The sequence below is a fragment of the Panulirus ornatus genome, chromosome 5 (assembly GCF_036320965.1).
Source record: "Panulirus ornatus isolate Po-2019 chromosome 5, ASM3632096v1, whole genome shotgun sequence".
In the NCBI taxonomy this organism is placed as follows: domain Eukaryota; kingdom Metazoa; phylum Arthropoda; class Malacostraca; order Decapoda; family Palinuridae; genus Panulirus; species Panulirus ornatus.
In genome coordinates, this window is record NC_092228.1 from 47,717,719 (window position 1) to 47,737,342 (window position 19,624).

The window sequence follows — 19,624 nt, forward strand, 5'->3', positions numbered from 1 at the left end:
GACTCATGGTGAGGTGCCTGAGGATTGGTGGAATGCGTGCATAGTGCCATTGTACAAAGGCAAAGGGGATAAGAGTGAGTGCTCAAATTACAGAGGTATAAGTTTGTTGAGTATTCCTGGTAAATTATATGGGAGGGTATTGATTGAGAGGGTGAAGGCATGTACAGAGCATCAGATCGGGGAAGAGCAGTGTGGTTTTAGAAGTGGTAGAGGATGTGTGGATCAGGTGTTTGCTTTGAAGAATGTATGTGAGAAATACTTGGAAAAGCAAATGGATTTGTATGTAGCATTTATGGATCTGGAGAAGGCATATGATAGAGTTGATAGAGATGCTCTGTGGAAGGTATTAAGAATATATGGTGTGGGAGGAAAGTTGTTAGAAGCAGTGAAAAGTTTTTATCGAGGATGTAAGGCATGTGTACGTGTAGGAAGAGAGGAAAGTGATTGGTTCTCAGTGAATGTAGGTTTGCGGCAGGGGTGTGTGATGTCTCCATGGTTGTTTAATTTGTTTATGGATGGGGTTGTTAGGGAGGTAAATGCAAGAGTTTTGGAAAGAGGGGCAAGTATGAAGTCTGTTGGGGATGAGAGAGCTTGGGAAGTGAGTCAGTTGTTGTTCGCTGATGATACAGCGCTGGTGGCTGATTCATGTGAGAAACTGCAGAAGCTGGTGACTGAGTTTGGTAAAGTGTGTGGAAGAAGAAAGTTAAGGGTAAATGTGAATAAGAGCAAGGTTATTAGGTACAGTAGGGTTGAGGGTCAAGTCAATTGGGAGGTGAGTTTGAATGGAGAAAAACTGGAGGAAGTGAAGTGTTTTAGATATCTGGGAGTGGATCTGGCAGCGGATGGAACCATGGAAGCGGAAGTGGATCATAGGGTGGGGGAGGTTGCGAAAATTCTGGGGCCTTGAAGAATGTGTGGAAGTCGAGAACATTATCTCGGAAAGCAAAAATGGGTATGTTTGAAGGAATAGTGGTTCCAACAATGTTGTATGGTTGCGAGGCGTGGGCTATGGATAGAGCTGTGCGCAGGAGGATGGATGTGCTGGAAATGAGATGTTTGAGGACAATGTGTGGTGTGAGGTGGTTTGATCGAGTGAGTAACGTAAGGGTAAGAGAGATGTGTGGAAATAAAAAGAGCGTGGTTGAGAGAGCAGAAGAGGATGTTTTGAAATGGTTTGGGCACATGGAGAGAATGAGTGAGGAAAGATTGACCAAGAGGATATATGTGTCGGAGGTGGAGGGAACGAGAAGTGGGAGACCAAATTGGAGGTGGAAAGATGGAGTGAAAAAGATTTTGAATGATCGGGGCCTGAACATGCAGGAGGGTGAAAGGCGGGCAAGGAATAGAGTGAATTGGATCGATGTGGTATACCGGGTTGATGTGCTGTCAGTGGATTGAATCAGGGCATGTGAAGCGTCTGGGGTAATCCATGGAAAGTTGTGTGGGGCCTGGATGTGGAAAGGGAGCTGTGGTTTCGGGCATTATTGCATGACAGCTAGAGACTGAGTGTGAACGAATGGGGCCTTTGTTGTCTTTTCCTAGTGCTACCTCGCACTCATGAGGGGAGAGGGGGATGGTATTCCATGTGTGGCGAGGTGGCAATGGGAATGAATAAAGGCAGACAGTGTGAATTGTGTGCATGGGTATATATGTATGTGTCTGTGTGTGTATATATATGTGTACATTGAGATGTATAGGTATGTATATTTGAGTGTGTGGACGTGTATATGTATACATGTGTATGGGGGTGGGTTGGGCCATTTCTTTTGTCTGTTTCCTTGCACTACCTCGCAAACGTGGGAGACAGCAACAAAGCAAAATAGATAAATATATATATAAATTAAAGTCGGGGGTTAGTGAGAGGACAAGAGCAAGGGAAGGAGTAGCAGTACACCTGAAACAGGAGTTGTGGGAGTATTTGATAGAATGTAAGAAAGTAAATTCTCGATTAATATGGGTAAAACTGAAAGTTGATGGAGAGAGATGGGTGATTATTGGTGCATATGCACCTGGGCATGAGAAGAAAGATCATGAGAGGCAAGTGTTGTGGGAGCAGCTGAATGAGTGTGTTAGTGGTTTTGATGCACGAGACCGGGTTATAGTGATGGGTGATTTGAATGCAAAGGTGAGTAATGTGGCAGTTGAGGGAATAATTGGTATACATGGGGTGTTCAGTGTTGTAAATGGAAATGGTGAAGAGCTTGTAGATTTATGTGCTGAAAAAGGACCGATGATTGGGAATACCTGGTTTAAAAAGCGAGATATACATAAGTTTACGTATGTAAGTAGGAGAGATGGCCAGAGAGCGTTATTGGATTACGTGTTAATTGACAGGCGCGTGAAAGAGAGACTTTTGGATGTTAATGTGTTGAGAGGTGCAACTGGAGGGATGTCTGATCATTATCTTGTGGAGGCTAAGGTGAAGATTTGTATGGGTTTTCAGAAAAGAAGAGTGAATGTTGGGGTGAAGAGGGTGGTGAGAGTAAGTGAGCTTGGGAAGGAGACTTGTGTGAGGATGTACCAGGAGAGACTGAGTACAGAATGGAAAAAGGTGAGAACAATGGAAGTAAGGGGAGTGGGAGGAGGAATGGGATGTATTTAGGGAATCAGTGATGGATTGCGCAAAAGATGCTTGTGGCATGAGAAGAGTGGGAAGTGGGTTGGTTAGAAAGGGTAGTGAGTGGTGGGATGAAGAAGTAAGATTATTAGTGAAAGAGAAGAGAGAGGCATTTGGATGATTTTTGCAGGGAAAAAATGCAATTGAGTGGGAGATGTATAAAAGAAAGACAGGAGGTCAAGAGAAAGGTGCGAGAGGTGAAAAAGAGGGCAAATGAGAGTTGGGGTGAGAGAGTATCATTAAATTTTAGGGAGAATAAAAAGATGTTCTGGAAGGAGGTAAAGAAAGTGCATAAGACAAGGGAGCAAAATGGAACTTCAGTGAAGGGCGCAAATGGGGAGGTGATAACAAGTAGTGGTGATGTGAGAAGGAGATGGAGTGAGTATTTTGAAGGTTTGTTGAATGTGTTTGATGATAGAGTGGCAGATATATGGTGTTTGTGTCGAGGTGGTGTGCAAAGTGAGAGGGTTAGGGAAAATGATTTGGTAAACAGAGAAGAGGTAGTAAAAGCTTTGCGGAAGATGAAAGCCGGCAAGGCAGCAGGTTTGGATGGTATCACAGTGGAATTTATTAAAAAAGGGGGTGACTGTATTGTTGACTGGTTGGTAAGGTTATTTAATGTATGTATGTATGACTCATGGTGAGGTGCCTGAGGATTGGCGGAATGCATGCATGTGCCGTTGTACAAAGGCAAAGGGGATAAGAGTGAGTGCTCAAATTACAGAGGTATAAGTTTGTTGAGTATTCCTGGTAAATTATATGGGAGGGTATTGATTGAGAGGGTGAAGGCATGTACAGAGCATCAGGTTGGGGAAGAGCAGTGTGGTTTCAGAAGTGGTAGAGGATGTGTGGATCAGGTGTTTGCTTTGAAGAATGTATGTGAGAAATACTTAGAAAAGCAAATGGATTTGTATGTAGCATTTATGGATCTGGAGAAGGCATATGATAGAGTTGATAGAGATGCTCTGTGGAAGGTATTAAGAATATATGGCATGGGAGGCAAGTTGTTAGAAGCAGTGAAAAGTTTTTATCGAGGATGTAAGGCATGTGTACGTGTAGGAAGAGAGGAAAGTGATTGGTTCTCAGTGAATGTAGGTTTGCGTCAGGGGTGTGTGATGTCTCCATGGTTGTTTAATTTGTTTATGGATGGGGTTGTTAGGGAGGTGAATGCAAGAGTTTTGGAAAGAGGGGCAAGTATGAAGTCTGTTGTGGATGAGAGAGCTTGGGAAGTGAGTCAGTTGTTGTTCGCTGATGATATAGCGCTGGTGGCTGATTCATGTGAGAAACTGCAGAAGCTGGTGACTGAGTTTGGTAAAGTGTGTGAAAGAAGAAAGTTGAGAGTAAATGTGAATAAGATCAAGGTTATTAGGTACAGTAGGGTTGAGGGTCAAGTCAATTGGGAGGTAAATTTGAATGGAGAAAAACTGGAGGAAGTGAAGTGTTTTAGATATCTGGGAGTGGATCTGGCAGCGGATGGAACCATAGAAGCGGAAGTGAATCATAGGGTGGGGGAGGGGGCGAAAATCCTGGGAGCCTTGAAGAATGTGTGGAAGTCGAGAACATTTTCTCGGAAAGCAAAAATGGGTATGTTTGAAGGAATAGTGGTTCCAACAATTTTGTATGGTTGCGAGGCGTGGGCTATGGATAGAGTTTTGCGCAGGAGGGTGGATGTGCTGGAAATGAGATGTTTGAGGACAATGTCTGGTGTGAGGTGGTTTGATCGAGTAAGTAACGTAAGGGTAAGAGAGATGTGTGGAAATAAAAAAGAGCGTGGTTGAGAGAGCAGAAGAGGGTGTTTTGAAATGGTTCGGGCACATGGAGAGAATGAGTGAGGAAAGATTGACCAAGAGAATATATGTGTCGGAGGTGGAGGGAACGAGAAGAGGGAGACCAAATTGGAGGTGGAAAGATGGAGTGAAAAAGATTTTGTGTGATCGGGGCCTGAGCATGCAGGAGGGTGAAAGGAGGGCTAGGAATAGAGTGAATTGGAGCGATGTGGTATACCGGGGTTGACGTGCTGTCAGTGGATTGAATCAAGGCATGTGAAGCGTCTGGGGTAAACCATGGAAAGCTGTGTAGGTATGTATATTTGCGTGTGTGGACGTATGTATATACATGTGTATGGGGGTGGGTTGGGCCATTTCTTTCGTCTGTTTCCTTGCGCTACCTCGCAAACGCGGGAGACAGCGACAAAGCAAAAAAAAAAAAATATATATATATATATATATATATATATATATATATATATATATATATATAATATATATATGTATTATGGATTTGTATGTAGCATTTATGGATCTGGAGAAGGCATATGATAGAGTTGATAGAGATGCTCTGTGGAAGGTATTAAGAATATATGGTTGGGTGGAAAGTTGTTAGAAGCAGTGAAAAGTTTTTATCGAGGATGTAAGGCATGTGTACGTGTAGGAAGAGAGGAAAGTGATTGGTTCTCAGTGAATGTAGGTTTGCGGCAGGGGTGTGTGATGTCTCCATGGTTGTTTAATTTGTTTATGGATGGGGTTGTTAGGGAGGTAAATGCAAGAGTTTTGGAAAGAGGGGCAAGTATGAAGTCTGTTGGGGATGAGAGAGCTTGGGAAGTGAGTCAGTTGTTGTTCGCTGATGATACAGCGCTGGTGGCTGATTCATGTGAGAAACTGCAGAAGCTGGTGACCGAGTTTGGTAAAGTGTGTGGAAGAAGAAAGTTAAGAGTAAATGTGAATAAGAGCAAGGTTATTAGGTACAGTAGGGTTGAGGGTCAAGTCAATTGGGAGGTGAGTTTGAATGGAGAAAAACTGGAGGAAGTGAAGTGTTTTAGATATCTTGGAGTGGATCTGGCAGCGGATGGAACCATGGAAGCGGAAGTGGATCATAGGGTGGGGGAGGGGGCGAAAATTCTGGGGGCCTTGAAGAATGTGTGGAAGTCGAGAACATTATCTCGGAAAGCAAAAATGGGTATGTTTGAAGAAATAGTGGTTCCAACAATGTTGTATGGTTGCGAGGCGTGGGCTATGGATAGAGTGGTGCGCAGGAGGATGGATGTGCTGGAAATGAGATGTTTGAGGACAATGTGTGGTGTGAGGTGGTTTGATCGAGTGAGTAACGTAAGGGTAAGAGAGATGTGTGGAAATAAAAAGAGCGTGGTTGAGAGAGCAGAAGAGGGTGTTTTGAAGTGGTTTGGGCACATGGAGAGGATGAGTGAGGAAAGATTGACCAAGAGGATATATGTGTCGGAGGTGGAGGGAACAAGGAGAAGAGGGAGACCAAATTGGAGGTGGAAAGATGGAGTGAAAAAGATTTTGTGTGAACGGGGCCTGAACATGCAGGAGGGTGAAAGGAGGGTAAGGAATAGAGTGAATTGGAGCGATGTGGTATACCGGGGTTGACGTGCTGTCAGTGGATTGAATCAAGGCATGTGAAGCGTCTGGGGTAAGCCATGGAAAGCTGTGTAGGTATGTATATTTGCGTGTGTGGACGTATGTATATACATGTGTATGGGGGGGGTTGGGCCATTTCTTTCGTCTGTTTCCTTGCGCTACCTCGCAAACGCGGGAGACAGCGACAAAGTATAAAAAAAAAAAAAAATATATATATATATATATATATATATATATATATATATATATATATATATATATTGATTGATTGAGAGGGTGAAGGCATGTACAGAGCATCAGATTGGGGAAGAGCAGTGTGGTTTCAGAAGTGGTAGAGGATGTGTGGATCAGGTGTTTGCTTTGAAGAATGTATGTGAGAAATACTTAGAAAAGCAAATGGATTTGTATGTAGCATTTATGGATCTGGAGAAGGCATATGATAGAGTTGATAGAGATGCTCTGTGGAAGGTATTAAGAATATATGGTGTGGGAGGAAAGTTGTTAGAAGCAGTGAAAAGTTTTTATCGAGGATGTAAGGCATGTGTACGTGTAGGAAGAGAGGAAAGTGATTGGTTCTCAGTGAATGTAGGTTTGTGGCAGGGGTGTGTGATGTCTCCATGGTTGTTTAATTTGTTTAAGGATGGGGTTGTTAGGGAGGTAAATGCAAGAGTTTTGGAAAGAGGGGCAAGTATGAAGTCTGTTGGGGATGAGAGAGCTTGGGAAGTGAGTCAGTTGTTGTTCGCTGATGATACAGCGCTGGTGGCTGATTCATGTGAGAAACTGCAGAAGCTGGTGACTGAGTTTGGTAAAGTGTGTGGAAGAAGAAAGTTAAGAGTAAATGTGAATAAGAGCAAGGTTATTAGGTACAGTAGGGTTGAGGGTCAAGTAAATTGGGAGGTGAGTTTGAATGGAGAAAATCTGGAGGAAGTGAAGTGTTTTAGATATCTGGGAGTGGATCTGGCAGCGGATGGAACCATGGAAGCGGAAGTGGATCATAGGGTGGGGGAGGGGGCGAAAATTCTGGGGGCCTTGAAGAATGTATAGAAGTCGAGAACATTATCTCGGAAAGCAAAAATGGGTATGTTTGAAGGAATAGTGGTTCCAACAATGTTGTATGGTTGCGAGGCGTGGACTATGGATAGAGTTGTGCGCAGGAGGATGGATGTGCTGGAAATGAGATGTTTGAGGACAATGTGTGGTGTGAGGTGGTTTGATCGAGTGAGTAACGTAAGGGTAAGAGAGATGTGTGGAAATAAAAAGAGCGTGGTTGAGAGAGCAGAAGAGGGTGTTTTGAAGTGGTTTGGGCACATGGAGAGAATGAGTGAGGAAAGATTGACCAAGAGGATATATGTGTCGGAGGTGGAGGGAACGAGGAGAAGAGGGAGACCAAATTGGAGGTGGAAAGATGGAGTGAAAAAGATTTTGTGTGATCGGGGCCTGAACATGCAGGAGGGTGAAAGGAGGGCAAGGAATAGAGTGAATTGGAGCGATGTGGTATACCGGGGTTGACGTGCTGTCAGTGGATTGAATCAAGGCATGTGAAGCGTCTGGGGTAAACCATGGAAAGCTGTGTAGGTATGTATATTTGCGTGTGTGGACGTATGTATATACATGTGTATGGGGGGGGTTGGGCCATGTCTTTCGTCTGTTTCCTTGCGCTACCTCGCAAACGCGGGAGACAGCGACAAAGTATAAAAAAAAAAAGAATATATATATATATATATATATATATATATATATATATATATATATATATATATATATATATATATATATATGTATGTATTATATATATATATATATATATATATATATATATATATATATATATATATATATATATATATATATATATATATATATATATTATCCCTAGGGATAGGGGAGAAAGAATACTTCCCACGTATTCCCTGCATGTTGTAGAAGGCGACTAAAATGTAATGGAGCGGGGGGCTGGAAATCCTCCCCTCTTGTTTTATTTTTCCCCGAAGAAGGAAGAGAGAATTCGGCTAGATGAGGATATTCCCTCAAAGGCCCAGTCCTCTGTTCTTAATGCTACTTCACGAATGTGGGAAATGGCGAATAGTATGAAAGAAAGATATACAAAACTGTAGGAAGGAAAGTGTTTTAGATATCTGGGAGTGGATCTGGCAGCGGAAGGAACCATGGAAGCGGAAGTGAATCATAGGGTGGGGGAGGGGGCAAAAATCTTGGGAGCCTTGAAGAATGTGTGGAAGTCGAGAACATTATTTCGGAAAGCAAAAATGGCTATGTTTGAAGGAATAGTGGTTCCAACAATGTTGTATGGCTGCGAGGCGTGGGCTATGGATAGAGTGTGCGCAGGAGGGTGGATGTGCTGGAAATGAGATGTTTGAGGACAATGTGTGGTGTGAGGTGGTTTGATCGAGTAAGTAATGTAAGGGTAAGAGAGATGTGTGGAAATAAAAAGAGTGTGGTTGAGAGAGCAGAAGAGAGTGTTTTGAAATGGTTTGGGCACATGGAGAGAATGACTGAGGAAAGATTGACCAAGAGTATATATGTGTCGGAGGTGGAGGGAACGAGGAGAAGTGGGAGACCAAATTGGAGGTGGAAAGATGGAGTGAAAAAGATTTTGAGTGATCGTGGCCTGAACATGCAGGAGGGTGAAAGGCGGGCAAGGAATAGAGTGAATTGGATCGATGTGGTATACCGGGGTCGACGTGCTGTCAATGGATTGAATGAGGGCATGTGAAGCGTCTGGGGTAAATTGTGGAAAGTTCTGTAGGGCCTGGATGTGGAAAGGGAGCTGTGTTTTCGGGCATTATTGCATGACAGCTAGAGACTGAGTGTGAACGAATGGGGCCTTTGTTGTCTTTTTCTAGTGCTACCTCGCACACGTGAGGGGGTAGGGGGATTTTATTCCATGTGTGGCGAGGTGGCGATGGGAATGAATAAAGGCAGACAGTGTGAATGTCTTTGGGTAAACCATTGAAAGTTCTTGGGGCCTGGATGTGGAAAGGGAGCTGCGGTTTCGGTGCATTATTACATGACAGCTAGAGACTTAGTGTGAACAAATGGGGCTTTTGTTGTCTTTTCCTAGCACTACCTCGCACACATGAGGGGGGAGGGGTTTGTTATTCCATGTGTGGCGAGGCGGTGATGGGAGTAAATAAAGGCAGACAGCATGAATTATGTACATGTGTATATATGTATATGTCTGTGTGTGTATATATATGTGTACATTGAGATGTATAGGTATGTATATTTGCGTGTTTGGACGTGTATGTATATACATGTGTATGTGGGTGGGTTGGGCCATTTTTTCGTCTGTTTCCTTGCGTTACCTCTCTAACACGGGAGACAGCGACAAAGCAAAATAAATAAATGAATAAATATATTATTATACTTTGTCGCTGTCTTCCACATTAGTGATGTAGCGCAAGGAAACAGATGAAAGAATGGCCCAACCCACCCACATACACATGTATATACATACATGTCCACACACACACACATATACATTCCTATACATCTCAAAGTATACATATATGCACACAGACATATACATATATACATATGTACATAATTCATACTGTCTGCTCTTATTCATTGTAGGGAGAATAAAAAGATGTTCTGGAAGGAGGTAACTAAAGTGCGTAAGACAAGGGAGCAAATGGGAACTTCAGTGAAGGGCGCAAATGGGGAGGTGATAACAAGTAGTGGTGATGTGAGAAGGAGATGGAGTGAGTATTTTGAAGGTTTGTTGAATGTGTTTGATGATAGAGTGGCAGATATAGGGTGTTCTGGTCGAGGTGGTGTGCAAAGTGCGAGGGTTAGGGAAAATGATTTGGTAAACAGAGAAGAGGTAGTAAAAGCTTTGCGGAAGATGAAAGCCAGCAAGGCAACAGGTTTGGATGGTATTGCAGTGGAATTTATTAAAAAAGGGGGTGACTGTATTGTTGACTGGTTGGTAAGGTTATTTAATGTATGTATGACTCATGGTGAGGTGCCTGAGGATTGGCGGAATGCGTGCATAGTGCCATTGTACAAAGGCAAAGGGGATAAGAGTGAGTGCTCAAATTACAGAGGTATAAGTTTGTTGAGTATTCCTGGTAAATTATATAGGAGGGTATTGATTGAGAGGGTGAAGGCATGTACAGAGCATCAGATTGGGGAAGAGCAGTGTGGTTTCAGAAGTGGTAGAGGATGTGTGGATCAGGTGTTTGCTTTGAAGAATGTATGTGAGAAATACTTAGAAAAGCAAATGGATTTGTATGTAGCATTTATGGATCTGGAGAAGGCATATGATAGAGCTGATAGAGATGCTCTGTGGAAGGTATTAAGAATATATGGTGTGGGAGGAAAGTTGTTAGAAGCAGTGAAAAGTTTTTATCGAGGATGTAAGGCATGTGTACGTGTAGGAAGAGAGGAAAGTGATTGGTTCTCAGTGAATGTAGGTTTGCGGCAGGGGTGTGTGATGTCTCCATGGTTGTTTAATTTGTTTATGGATGGGGTTGTTAGGGAGGTGAATGCAAGAGTTTTGGAAAGAGGGGCAAGGATGAAGTCTGTTGGGGATGAGAGAGCTTGGGAAGTGAGTCAGTTGTTGTTCGCTGATGATACAGCGCTGGTGGCTGATTCATGTGAGAAACTGCAGAAGCTGGTGACTGAGTTTGGTAAAGTGTGTGAAAGAAGAAAGTTAAGAGTAAATGTGAATAAGAGCAAGGTTATTAGGTACAGTAGGGTTGAGGGTCAAGTCAATTGGGAGGTGAGTTTGAATGGAGAAAAACTGGTGGAAGTGAAGTGTTTTAGATATCTGGGAGTGGATCTGGCAGCGGATGGAAACATGGAAGCGGAAGTGGATCATAGGGTGGGGGAGGGGGCGAAAATTCTGGGAGCCTTGAAGAATGTGTGGAAGTCGAGAACATTATCTCGGAAAGCAAAAATGGGTATGTTTGAAGGAATAGTGGTTCCAACAATGTTGTATGGTTGCGAGGCGTGGACTATGGATAGAGTTGTGCACAGGAGGATGGATGTGCTGGAAATGAGATGTTTGAGGACAATGTGTGGTGTGAGGTGGTTTGATCGAGTAAGTAACGTAAGGGTAAGAGAGATGTGTGGAAATAAAAAGAGCGTGGTTGAGAGAGCAGAAGAGGGTGTTTTGAAATGGTTTGGTCACATGGAGAGAATGAGTGAGGAAAGATTGACCAAGAGGATATATGTGTCGGAGGTGGAGGGAACGAGGAGAAGAGGGAGACCAAATTGGAGGTGGAAAGATGGAGTGAAAAAGATTTTGTGTGATCGGGGCCTGAACATGCAGGAGGGTGAAAGGAGGGCAAGGAATAGAGTGAATTGGAGCGATGTGGTATACCGGGGTTGACGTGCTGTCAGTGGATTGAATCAAGGCATGTGAAGCGTCTGGGGTAAACCATGGAAAGCTGTGTAGGTATGTATATTTGCGTGTGTGGACGTATGTATATACATGTGTAAGGGGGTGGGTTGGGCCATGTCTTTCGTCTGTTTCCTTGCGCTACCTCGCAAACGCGGGAGACAGCGACAAAGCAAAAAAAAAAAAAAAAAGAAAAAAAAATGTGTATATGAGTGGATGGGCCATTCTTTGTCTGTTTTCTTGTGCTACCTCCCTGATCCCTTGAAAACAGACAAAAAGCCACATTCGTTCACACTCAGTCTGTAGCTGTCATGTGTAATGATAGTTCCTTATCAACATCCGGGCTATGGTCCACTATTTCACTGTCTGCCATGGTAACCACAAGTATTAGATATCCACCTATGGAAAAGCTGGAGAAAATGCTCTCATTATTCAAAGAGCATGAGACAAAGAAGAAAGGAATTCTTCAGCCCAGGTTCTAAAGCTCTGAAGAATTATGAGCTTTTATGTAAAGAAGAAAATGTAGCTGAACCAGAGCCATTTCAAGCAAGTAAAGGATGGTTAGATAAGTTTATTTAATGTCAGAAACTACTGAGTGTGAAGGTAATGAGAGAATCACAATGTATTACATGCAGTTTTTCTTTGTGTGAGGGTTGGGCAGTTTTTGAATTATTAGATGTATTTAGAATGAAACTCAAATAATCTGTATTTCTTTTTATCTAAAACAGACAATTTTTTCAAACATTTCAGATAACAGAAATTTTACTGTATTTCCTGGATGTTGTAAAAGGTGGCAGAGGGATATGAGCAGGCAGGACTGGAAACCCTCTCCTGCTTGTATATCAGCTTCGAAAGATTGAAACAAGATAGAGCCAAGCAAGGAGTTCTCCATCATTCCTGAAGTCTCAATCCTGGGTGTCTGAATGGTTTTGGATGTGATGAATATGAGAAGAAGGGAGATATAGGTAATTTTTTTAGGAAAGGAATGTGGGTATTTTGGCTTTGAGTACAATAATCTCAGGGTAAGGGGGAAGAATGGTTTAGGAGTGTCTCAAGGATAAAGTTGGGGGCTAGTGTGAGGGTGAGCTAAAGAAGGGGTAGAGCTTCTTTTGAAGTTAGAGTTGTGTGAAACTGTAGTGAAGTAAGCCTGAGACTGATGTGAATTAGAATGAATGTGAATTATGAAAGGCAGATGATTAATATTAGTGCTTTTGTGCCAGGATTTGAGAGAAATGAAGAAAAGAGGTGAGTGCTTTAGGAGCTGTGTGTGTGTGTGTGTGTGTGTGTGTGTGGGTGTGGGTGTGTGTGTGTTTGCAGTTTTGATGCAAGAGATTGGGTATTAGTGACTGTGATTTGATTTTGAAAGCAGCTAATGTGGCAGATGAAGGTATGATTATGGGGCATATAATATTTACTGATGTGAATGGAAATGGTGACGAGTTTGTCAAGTTGTGTGTTGGAAAAGGACTAGTGATTGGGAATGCCTGGTTACAAATGAGGGACATACAAAAGCTGGTATTCTCTTGTTGCCTATGGGACAAAGCCACAGAAGAGAGAAGTATATTTTTTTAAGTCTGAAAAACCTTATCTCTTTGGGGCAGTGTCTTTCAAATAATTTGGTTTTCCATCTCGTTTGCCTTACACTCTTTTTACAGAGAGCCTTTCTGTTTACAAATGAGCCCATGTTATGTTAAAACCCCATGATCTCCAAATTCTGAGCAGTTGGGGGAATCATTCCCATGGATTGAGTGGGTCATTGATGTCACACTGATTAGTAAGCCCAAAATGAGCAAGATATGGGTCAGTGGTTAGTGATGGGTGATGTATGTTTGCATTACCTCTGGTTATGTGGGGTGTTACAAGTCCCAACCCCCAAAATATCTAGTATTTGGAAAATATATGGACTCTGCCTCAAAGAGAAAAACATTTTTCAGACTTCGGAACTTACATTATAGCATTACACATCTAATGCATCATTACTGTATAGTATTTTGGAAATTGTAGTATTGGAATGATGTTTGCAAGGGATGCACATATGGAGAGGGATGAGTGGAGACTCTTGCCATGGCCACCCCTTGATGTGACTTCCTGGAGGGAACGGTTGTCAAAGATATAGATAGATAGATAGCATAATTTTGTCACAGTTTACAGAAAGAACTCCTTTTTTATGTATTTATGGTAGAAAATACATCTTTTCAGAGAGTGGTAGTTTAGGGAAACATGAGGCTTTTTGTTGGGCTGCCTTTGCCAGTGGACTCTCCCATGGTGCCCCATCTGTTCAGGAAGCTACAGTGCTTGCACTCTCCACTGCCTTACCAGCATTACAAACTCATTACCTCAATTTAGCTGCCCAGTCTTTAACAACTCTTCTCCTCACAACGAATAATGATTCATTAAGGTATGTAAGATAGTAGTTCATCTTTTATGCTGCAGTGCATGATTACATAACGGTTCATGAAGCTATATGAGTTCATAGTGCTTCTTTGGCCTTATCTGCAGCTCATGAAGCTATATGTGGCTTTGTCAACTATTCAAACTTTGAAAATGCAGCCCACAAACTCTTGAAAATGCAACCCACAAACTCATAAAAATGCATCCCACAAACTCATGAAAATGCAACCCACAAACTCATAAAAATGCAGCCCACAAACTCATGAAAATGCAACCCACAAACTCATAAAAATGCAACCCACAAACTCAGGTACACCTCCCCCGTCTCATACATAATGTAACTTGCCATCAGCCTAAATTGTACAACTCTTTATTCTCTCTTGTAGTTTTTTATCTTTTTACACAAAAGAACCATGGCAGTATACTGGTCATATGATTTCATGGAATTGTAATGGGATTACTGTTTGAAGAAGGGTAAATGGTTCTCAGGATCCTCTTAACTGTCACCAATCTCTTCTGACACTGTCCCTAGACTTAGCTTTTTTTCCTCTTCATTTCTGCAACATTCACAGTCTTAAGTCCAGTCTCCCCTCTGTAGGACACTACCTGTCAAGTTATTTCCCTTATTTTTTTCATACTTGACCACCATTTCCCATATTAGTGAGGTAGTGCCAGGAACAGACAAGGCAAAGCCACATCCAATGACATCCATTCTCTAGCTGTCATGTGTAATGCACCAAAACCAAAACTCCTTATTCCTTTCCCTGAAATCCTCTTTTAAGTCCAGCTGTCCAAGGCTGCTGCTCCTGTACACTGTCTTATCCACAGTTATAATTACTATCATTGCTTACTGTAGTACAGAAGATACATATTGGTTCCCTCATGTGTCTTGAGTCTCCCAACTTTAAAGCCATCTGGCTCTAACTTTCTGTATTCTTTGCTTTTATCTTTCATATATTGTCTACCTTTCCATAAATTTTCCTCTATTAGTATTTGAGCTCCAACCCTGAAACATTACTTTCTTTCCATCCCTGCCTTGAAATCCTTTCTGTAGAGGATATCATTGCACAACACAAGGATTGGTTATGCTCTTGAGATAATCCAAGAGGAATTGATTTTTTCTTTACCTTATAACCTCTAAGTAGTGTTTTGTTCACAGCTGTATATGTCATCTTATTTCCAGGTTAAAAAACCAACTTTATCTGTGGAGAATGAGAGATAAACAAAATAGAAGTAAATTTAGCCTTGTAAAGCCTACATTAAGTCATGTCACTATCTTTTTTACAGATATCAGTAGACATTATTAACACCAGGCTCATTTTATCATTATTTTTACTATGTTACATGCTGATTTTTTTTTTCATTCTTATTTTTCCTTTATTCTTTTAAAATCACAATAATATCAGTAGAATTTTTGAGTAACATCTTTTAAAATCATGGCCACATATAATCATAGATAGGGTAATTTTGTCTATGACAGCAACATTTATACAAACTGTAATCCCAGGAAGGCAGTTTATCATACAGCCTGTCAAGGAATTCAGCACCCATGTGCCTCACCTCACATACCTCTACTCTTAAACTTAACGTTAGAATTATGACAGGAAATCTCAGATCACACAATTAAACACGCATATTTTCATATATTTTTTTTATACTTGATTGCCATTCCCTGTGGGAGTGAGGTAGTGCCAGGAAAAAGACATAGAAAGACACATCCTCTCACATACACTTATATATACATGTACATACATACAGAGGTATAAGTTTGTTGAGTATTCCTGGTAAATTATATGGGAGGGTATTGATTGAGAGGGTGAAGGCATGTACAGAGCATCAGATTGGGGAAGAGCAGTGTGGTTTCAGAAGTGGTAGAGGATGTGTGGATCAGGTGTTTGCTTTGAAGAATGTATGTGAGAAATACTTAGAAAAGCAAATGGATTTGTATGTAGCATTTATGGATCTGGAGAAGGCATATGATAGAGTTGATAGAGATGCTCTGTGGAAGGTATTAAGAATATATGGTGTGGGAGGCAAGTTGTTAGAAGCAGTGAAAAGTTTTTATCGAGGATGTAAGGCATGTGTACGTGTAGGAAGAGAGGAAAGTGATTGGTTCTCAGTGAATGTAGGTTTGCGGCAGGGGTGTGTGATGTCTCCATGGTTGTTTAATTTGTTTATGGATGGGGTTGTTAGGGAGGTAAATGCAAGAGTTTTGGAAAGAGGGGCAAGTATGAAGTCTGTTGGGGATGAGAGAGCTTGGGAAGTGAGTCAGTTGTTGTTCGCTGATGATACAGCGCTGGTGGCTGATTCATGTGAGGAACTGCAGAAGCTGGTGACTGAGTTTGGTAAAGTGTGTGGAAGAAGAAAGTTAAGAGTAAATGTGAATAAGAGCAAGGTTATTAGGTACAGTAGGGTTGAGGGTCAAGTCAATTGGGAGGTGAGTTTGAATAGAGAAAAACTGGAGGAAGTGAAGTGTTTTAGATATCTGGGAGTGGATCTGGCAGCGGATGGAACCATGGAAGCGGAAGTGGATCATAGGGTGGGGGAGGGGGCAAAAATTCTGGGGGCCTTGAAGAATGTGTGGAAGTCGAGAACATTATCTCGGAAAGCAAAAATGGGTATGTTTGAAGGAATAGTGGTTCCAACAATGTTGTATGGTTGCGAGGCGTGGGCTATGGATAGAGTTGTGCGCAGGAGGATAGATGTGCTGGAAATGAGATGTTTGAGGACAATGTGTGGTGTGAGGTGTTTGATCGAGTGAGTAACGTAAGGGTAAGAGAGATGTGTGGAAATAAAAAGAGCGTGGTTGAGAGAGCAGAAGAGGGTGTTTTGAAGTGGTTTGGGCACATGGAGAGAATGAGTGAGGAAAGATTGACCAAGAGGATATATGTGTCGGAGGTGGAGGGAACGAGGAGAAGAGGGAGACCAAATTGGAGGTGGAAAGATGGATTGAAAAAGATTTTGTGTGATCGGGGCCTGAACATGCAGGAGGGTGAAAGGAGGGCAAGGAATAGAGTGAATTGGAGCGATGTGGTATACCGGGGTTGATGTGCTGTCAGTGGATTGAATCAAGGCATGTGAAGCGTCTGGGGTAAACCATGGAAAGCTGTGTAGGTATGTATATTTGCGTGTGTGGACGTATGTATATACATGTGTATGGGGGGGGGGTTGGGCCATTTCTTTCGTCTGTTTCCTTGCGCTACCTCGCAAACGCGGGAGACAGCGACAAAGTATAATAAAAAAATAAAATGTAACATACACGTAAGTATTTATATTTTTTTATTATACTTTGTCACTGTCTCCCACGTTAGCGAGGTAGCGCAAGGAAACAGATGAAAGAATGGCCCAACCGGACCACATACACTTGTGTATACATACACATCCACACATGCATATATACATTTCAGTGTATACATATATGTACAGACATATACATATATACACATGTACGTAATTCATACTTGCTGCCTTTATTCATTCCCGTCGCCACCTCACCACACATGAAATGACAACTGCCTCCCCTGCATGCGTGTGAGGTAGTGCTAGGAAAAGATAACAAAGGCCACATTCGTTCACACTCAGTCTCTAGCTTTCATGTATAATGCACTGAAACCACAGCTCCCTTTCCACATCCAGGTCCCACAAAATTTTCCATGGCTTACCCCAGACACTTCACATGCCCTGGTTCAATCCATTGGGAGCATGTCAACCCTGGTGTACCACATCGTTCCAATTCACTCTATTCCTTGCATGCCTTTCATCATCCTCCATGTTCAGGCCTCGATCACTCAAAATGTTTTTCACTCCATCTTTCCAACTCCAGTTTGGTCTTCCACTTCTCGTTCCTCCACCTCTGACACATATATCCTCTTTGTCAGTCTTTCCTCACTCATTCTCTCCATGTGCCCAAACCATTTCAAAACTCTTTTTATTGAAACACATCTCTCTTAACCTTTCATTACTTACTCGATCAGACCACCTCACACCACATATTGTCCTCAAACATCTCATTTACAACACATCCACCATCCTCTGAACAACCCTATCTATAGCCCATGCCTCACAACCATATAACACTGTTGGAAACACTATTCCTTCAAACTTACCCATTTTGCTTTCCGAGATAATGTTCTCGCCTTCCACACATTTTTCAATGCTCCCAGAACCTTCGCCCCCTCCCCCACCCTGTGACTCACTTCCGTTTCCATCCGCTGCCAAATTCTCTCCCAGATATCTAAAGCACTTCACTTCCTCCAGTTTTTCTCCAATCAAACTTACCTCCCAATTGACTTGTCCTTCAACCCTACTGTACCTAATAACCTTGCTGTTATTCACATTTACTCTCAGCTTTCTTTCATACACTCTTCCAAACTCAGTCACCAACTTCTGCAGTTTCTCACCTGAATCAGCCACCAGTGCTGTATCATCAGTGAACAACTGACACTTCCCAAGCCCTCTCATCCACAACAGACTACATACTTGCCGCTCTCTCCAAAACTCTCGCATTCACCTCCCTAACAACCCCATCCATAAACAAGTTAAGCAACCATGGAGACAGGACTGATATCAACACTAACTTAGATATTTTCAATGAATACTTTCACTTTTGCTTTGATATGATCATACCTACCAAAACAATAAAGATATACCCAAACAATAAACCATGGATTAAAAAAGAACTGAAATCTATGCTAAATGAAAAACACAGACTCATGCGAAATGGAAGTGATGTTGAAAGAAGAACATTGCAAAGTAATATTGATAAAAAAATTACTGAATCGAAAAGAATATACAAAGAAAAAGTTGAAGGCTTGTTTAAAACAAACAGAGTAAAAGACGCTTGGAAAGGACTTAAAACCCTGTGCGGGCACAAGAAGAAACAATGTGTGCCTGAACCAGAAAATATCAACACATATGTAAATGAAATGAACGCGTTCTTTGCGATATTTGAAAGACATGATTTCAGTGATGCGTGTAATGAGGTAATGACAGAAATTCAATCTAACAATGATGAAAGAATTATAATTAGGCAAGAAGACGTACAGAAGTCCCTGCAGAATATTCGGGCAGGTAAAGCTACAGGGCCAGACGGGATACCTGCTAGGGTACTTAAATGCTGTGCAAAACAATTGACACCCGTACTGACCACATTATTTCAGGACTCGCTGGATCAGGGAGTGGTGCCTTATAAATGGAAAGAATCTGAAGTGAAACCTATTGCAAAAATTAATCACCCAAAAGATCACAAAGACTTCAGACATGTAGTACTAACATCTAATATTATGAAATGTTTAGAAAGCATTGTGAAAAACTATATCTGTGAAAAAACAAATAATTTAAAAGACCCTATGCAATTTGCTTATCGTAATAATAGGAGTGTACAGGATGCAACACTTGTACTATTAAATGATATTAATAAGCATTTAGATAAGCCCAAATCACAAATTAGAGCACTATACATTGATTTTAGTTCAGCATTTAATACAATGCAACCTCATATATTGCTCAATAAAATGCTAGAATTGGGTGTAAATAGAAATATCTTAAAATGGATTTTTAGCTTTTTAACCCAGAGACCCCAATATACCAATGTAAATAATGTTAAGTCTAATGTGATAGTCACCAACACAGGAGCCCCCCAAGGTTGTGTATTGTCCCCAGCTCTTTTCACCTTGTATACAGATGATTGTAGAAGTGAAATTGATGATTGTACTATTATAAAATATGCTGACGATACAGTTATCTTAGGAAAAATTGTAAATAATAATTATGAAGGCTATTTAACTCAAGTTAAAAAATTCGTTGACTGGAGTAAACAAAATTTTTTGGAGCTTAATGTAAAGAAAACGAAAGAGATGATATTTGATTTCAGAA

General features: G+C 41.6%; 1 protein-coding gene across 1 annotated transcript in view; it reads left to right on the forward strand.

The window, feature by feature from the left end:
- Mms19 (MMS19 nucleotide excision repair protein) overlaps window positions 1–19,624 on the forward strand; it is a 561,976-nt gene that overhangs the window by 287,394 nt on the left and 254,958 nt on the right. The window contains 1 exon segment of the mRNA XM_071662204.1: window positions 13,559–13,757. Coding sequence (XP_071518305.1) covers window positions 13,559–13,757 — 199 coding nt within the window.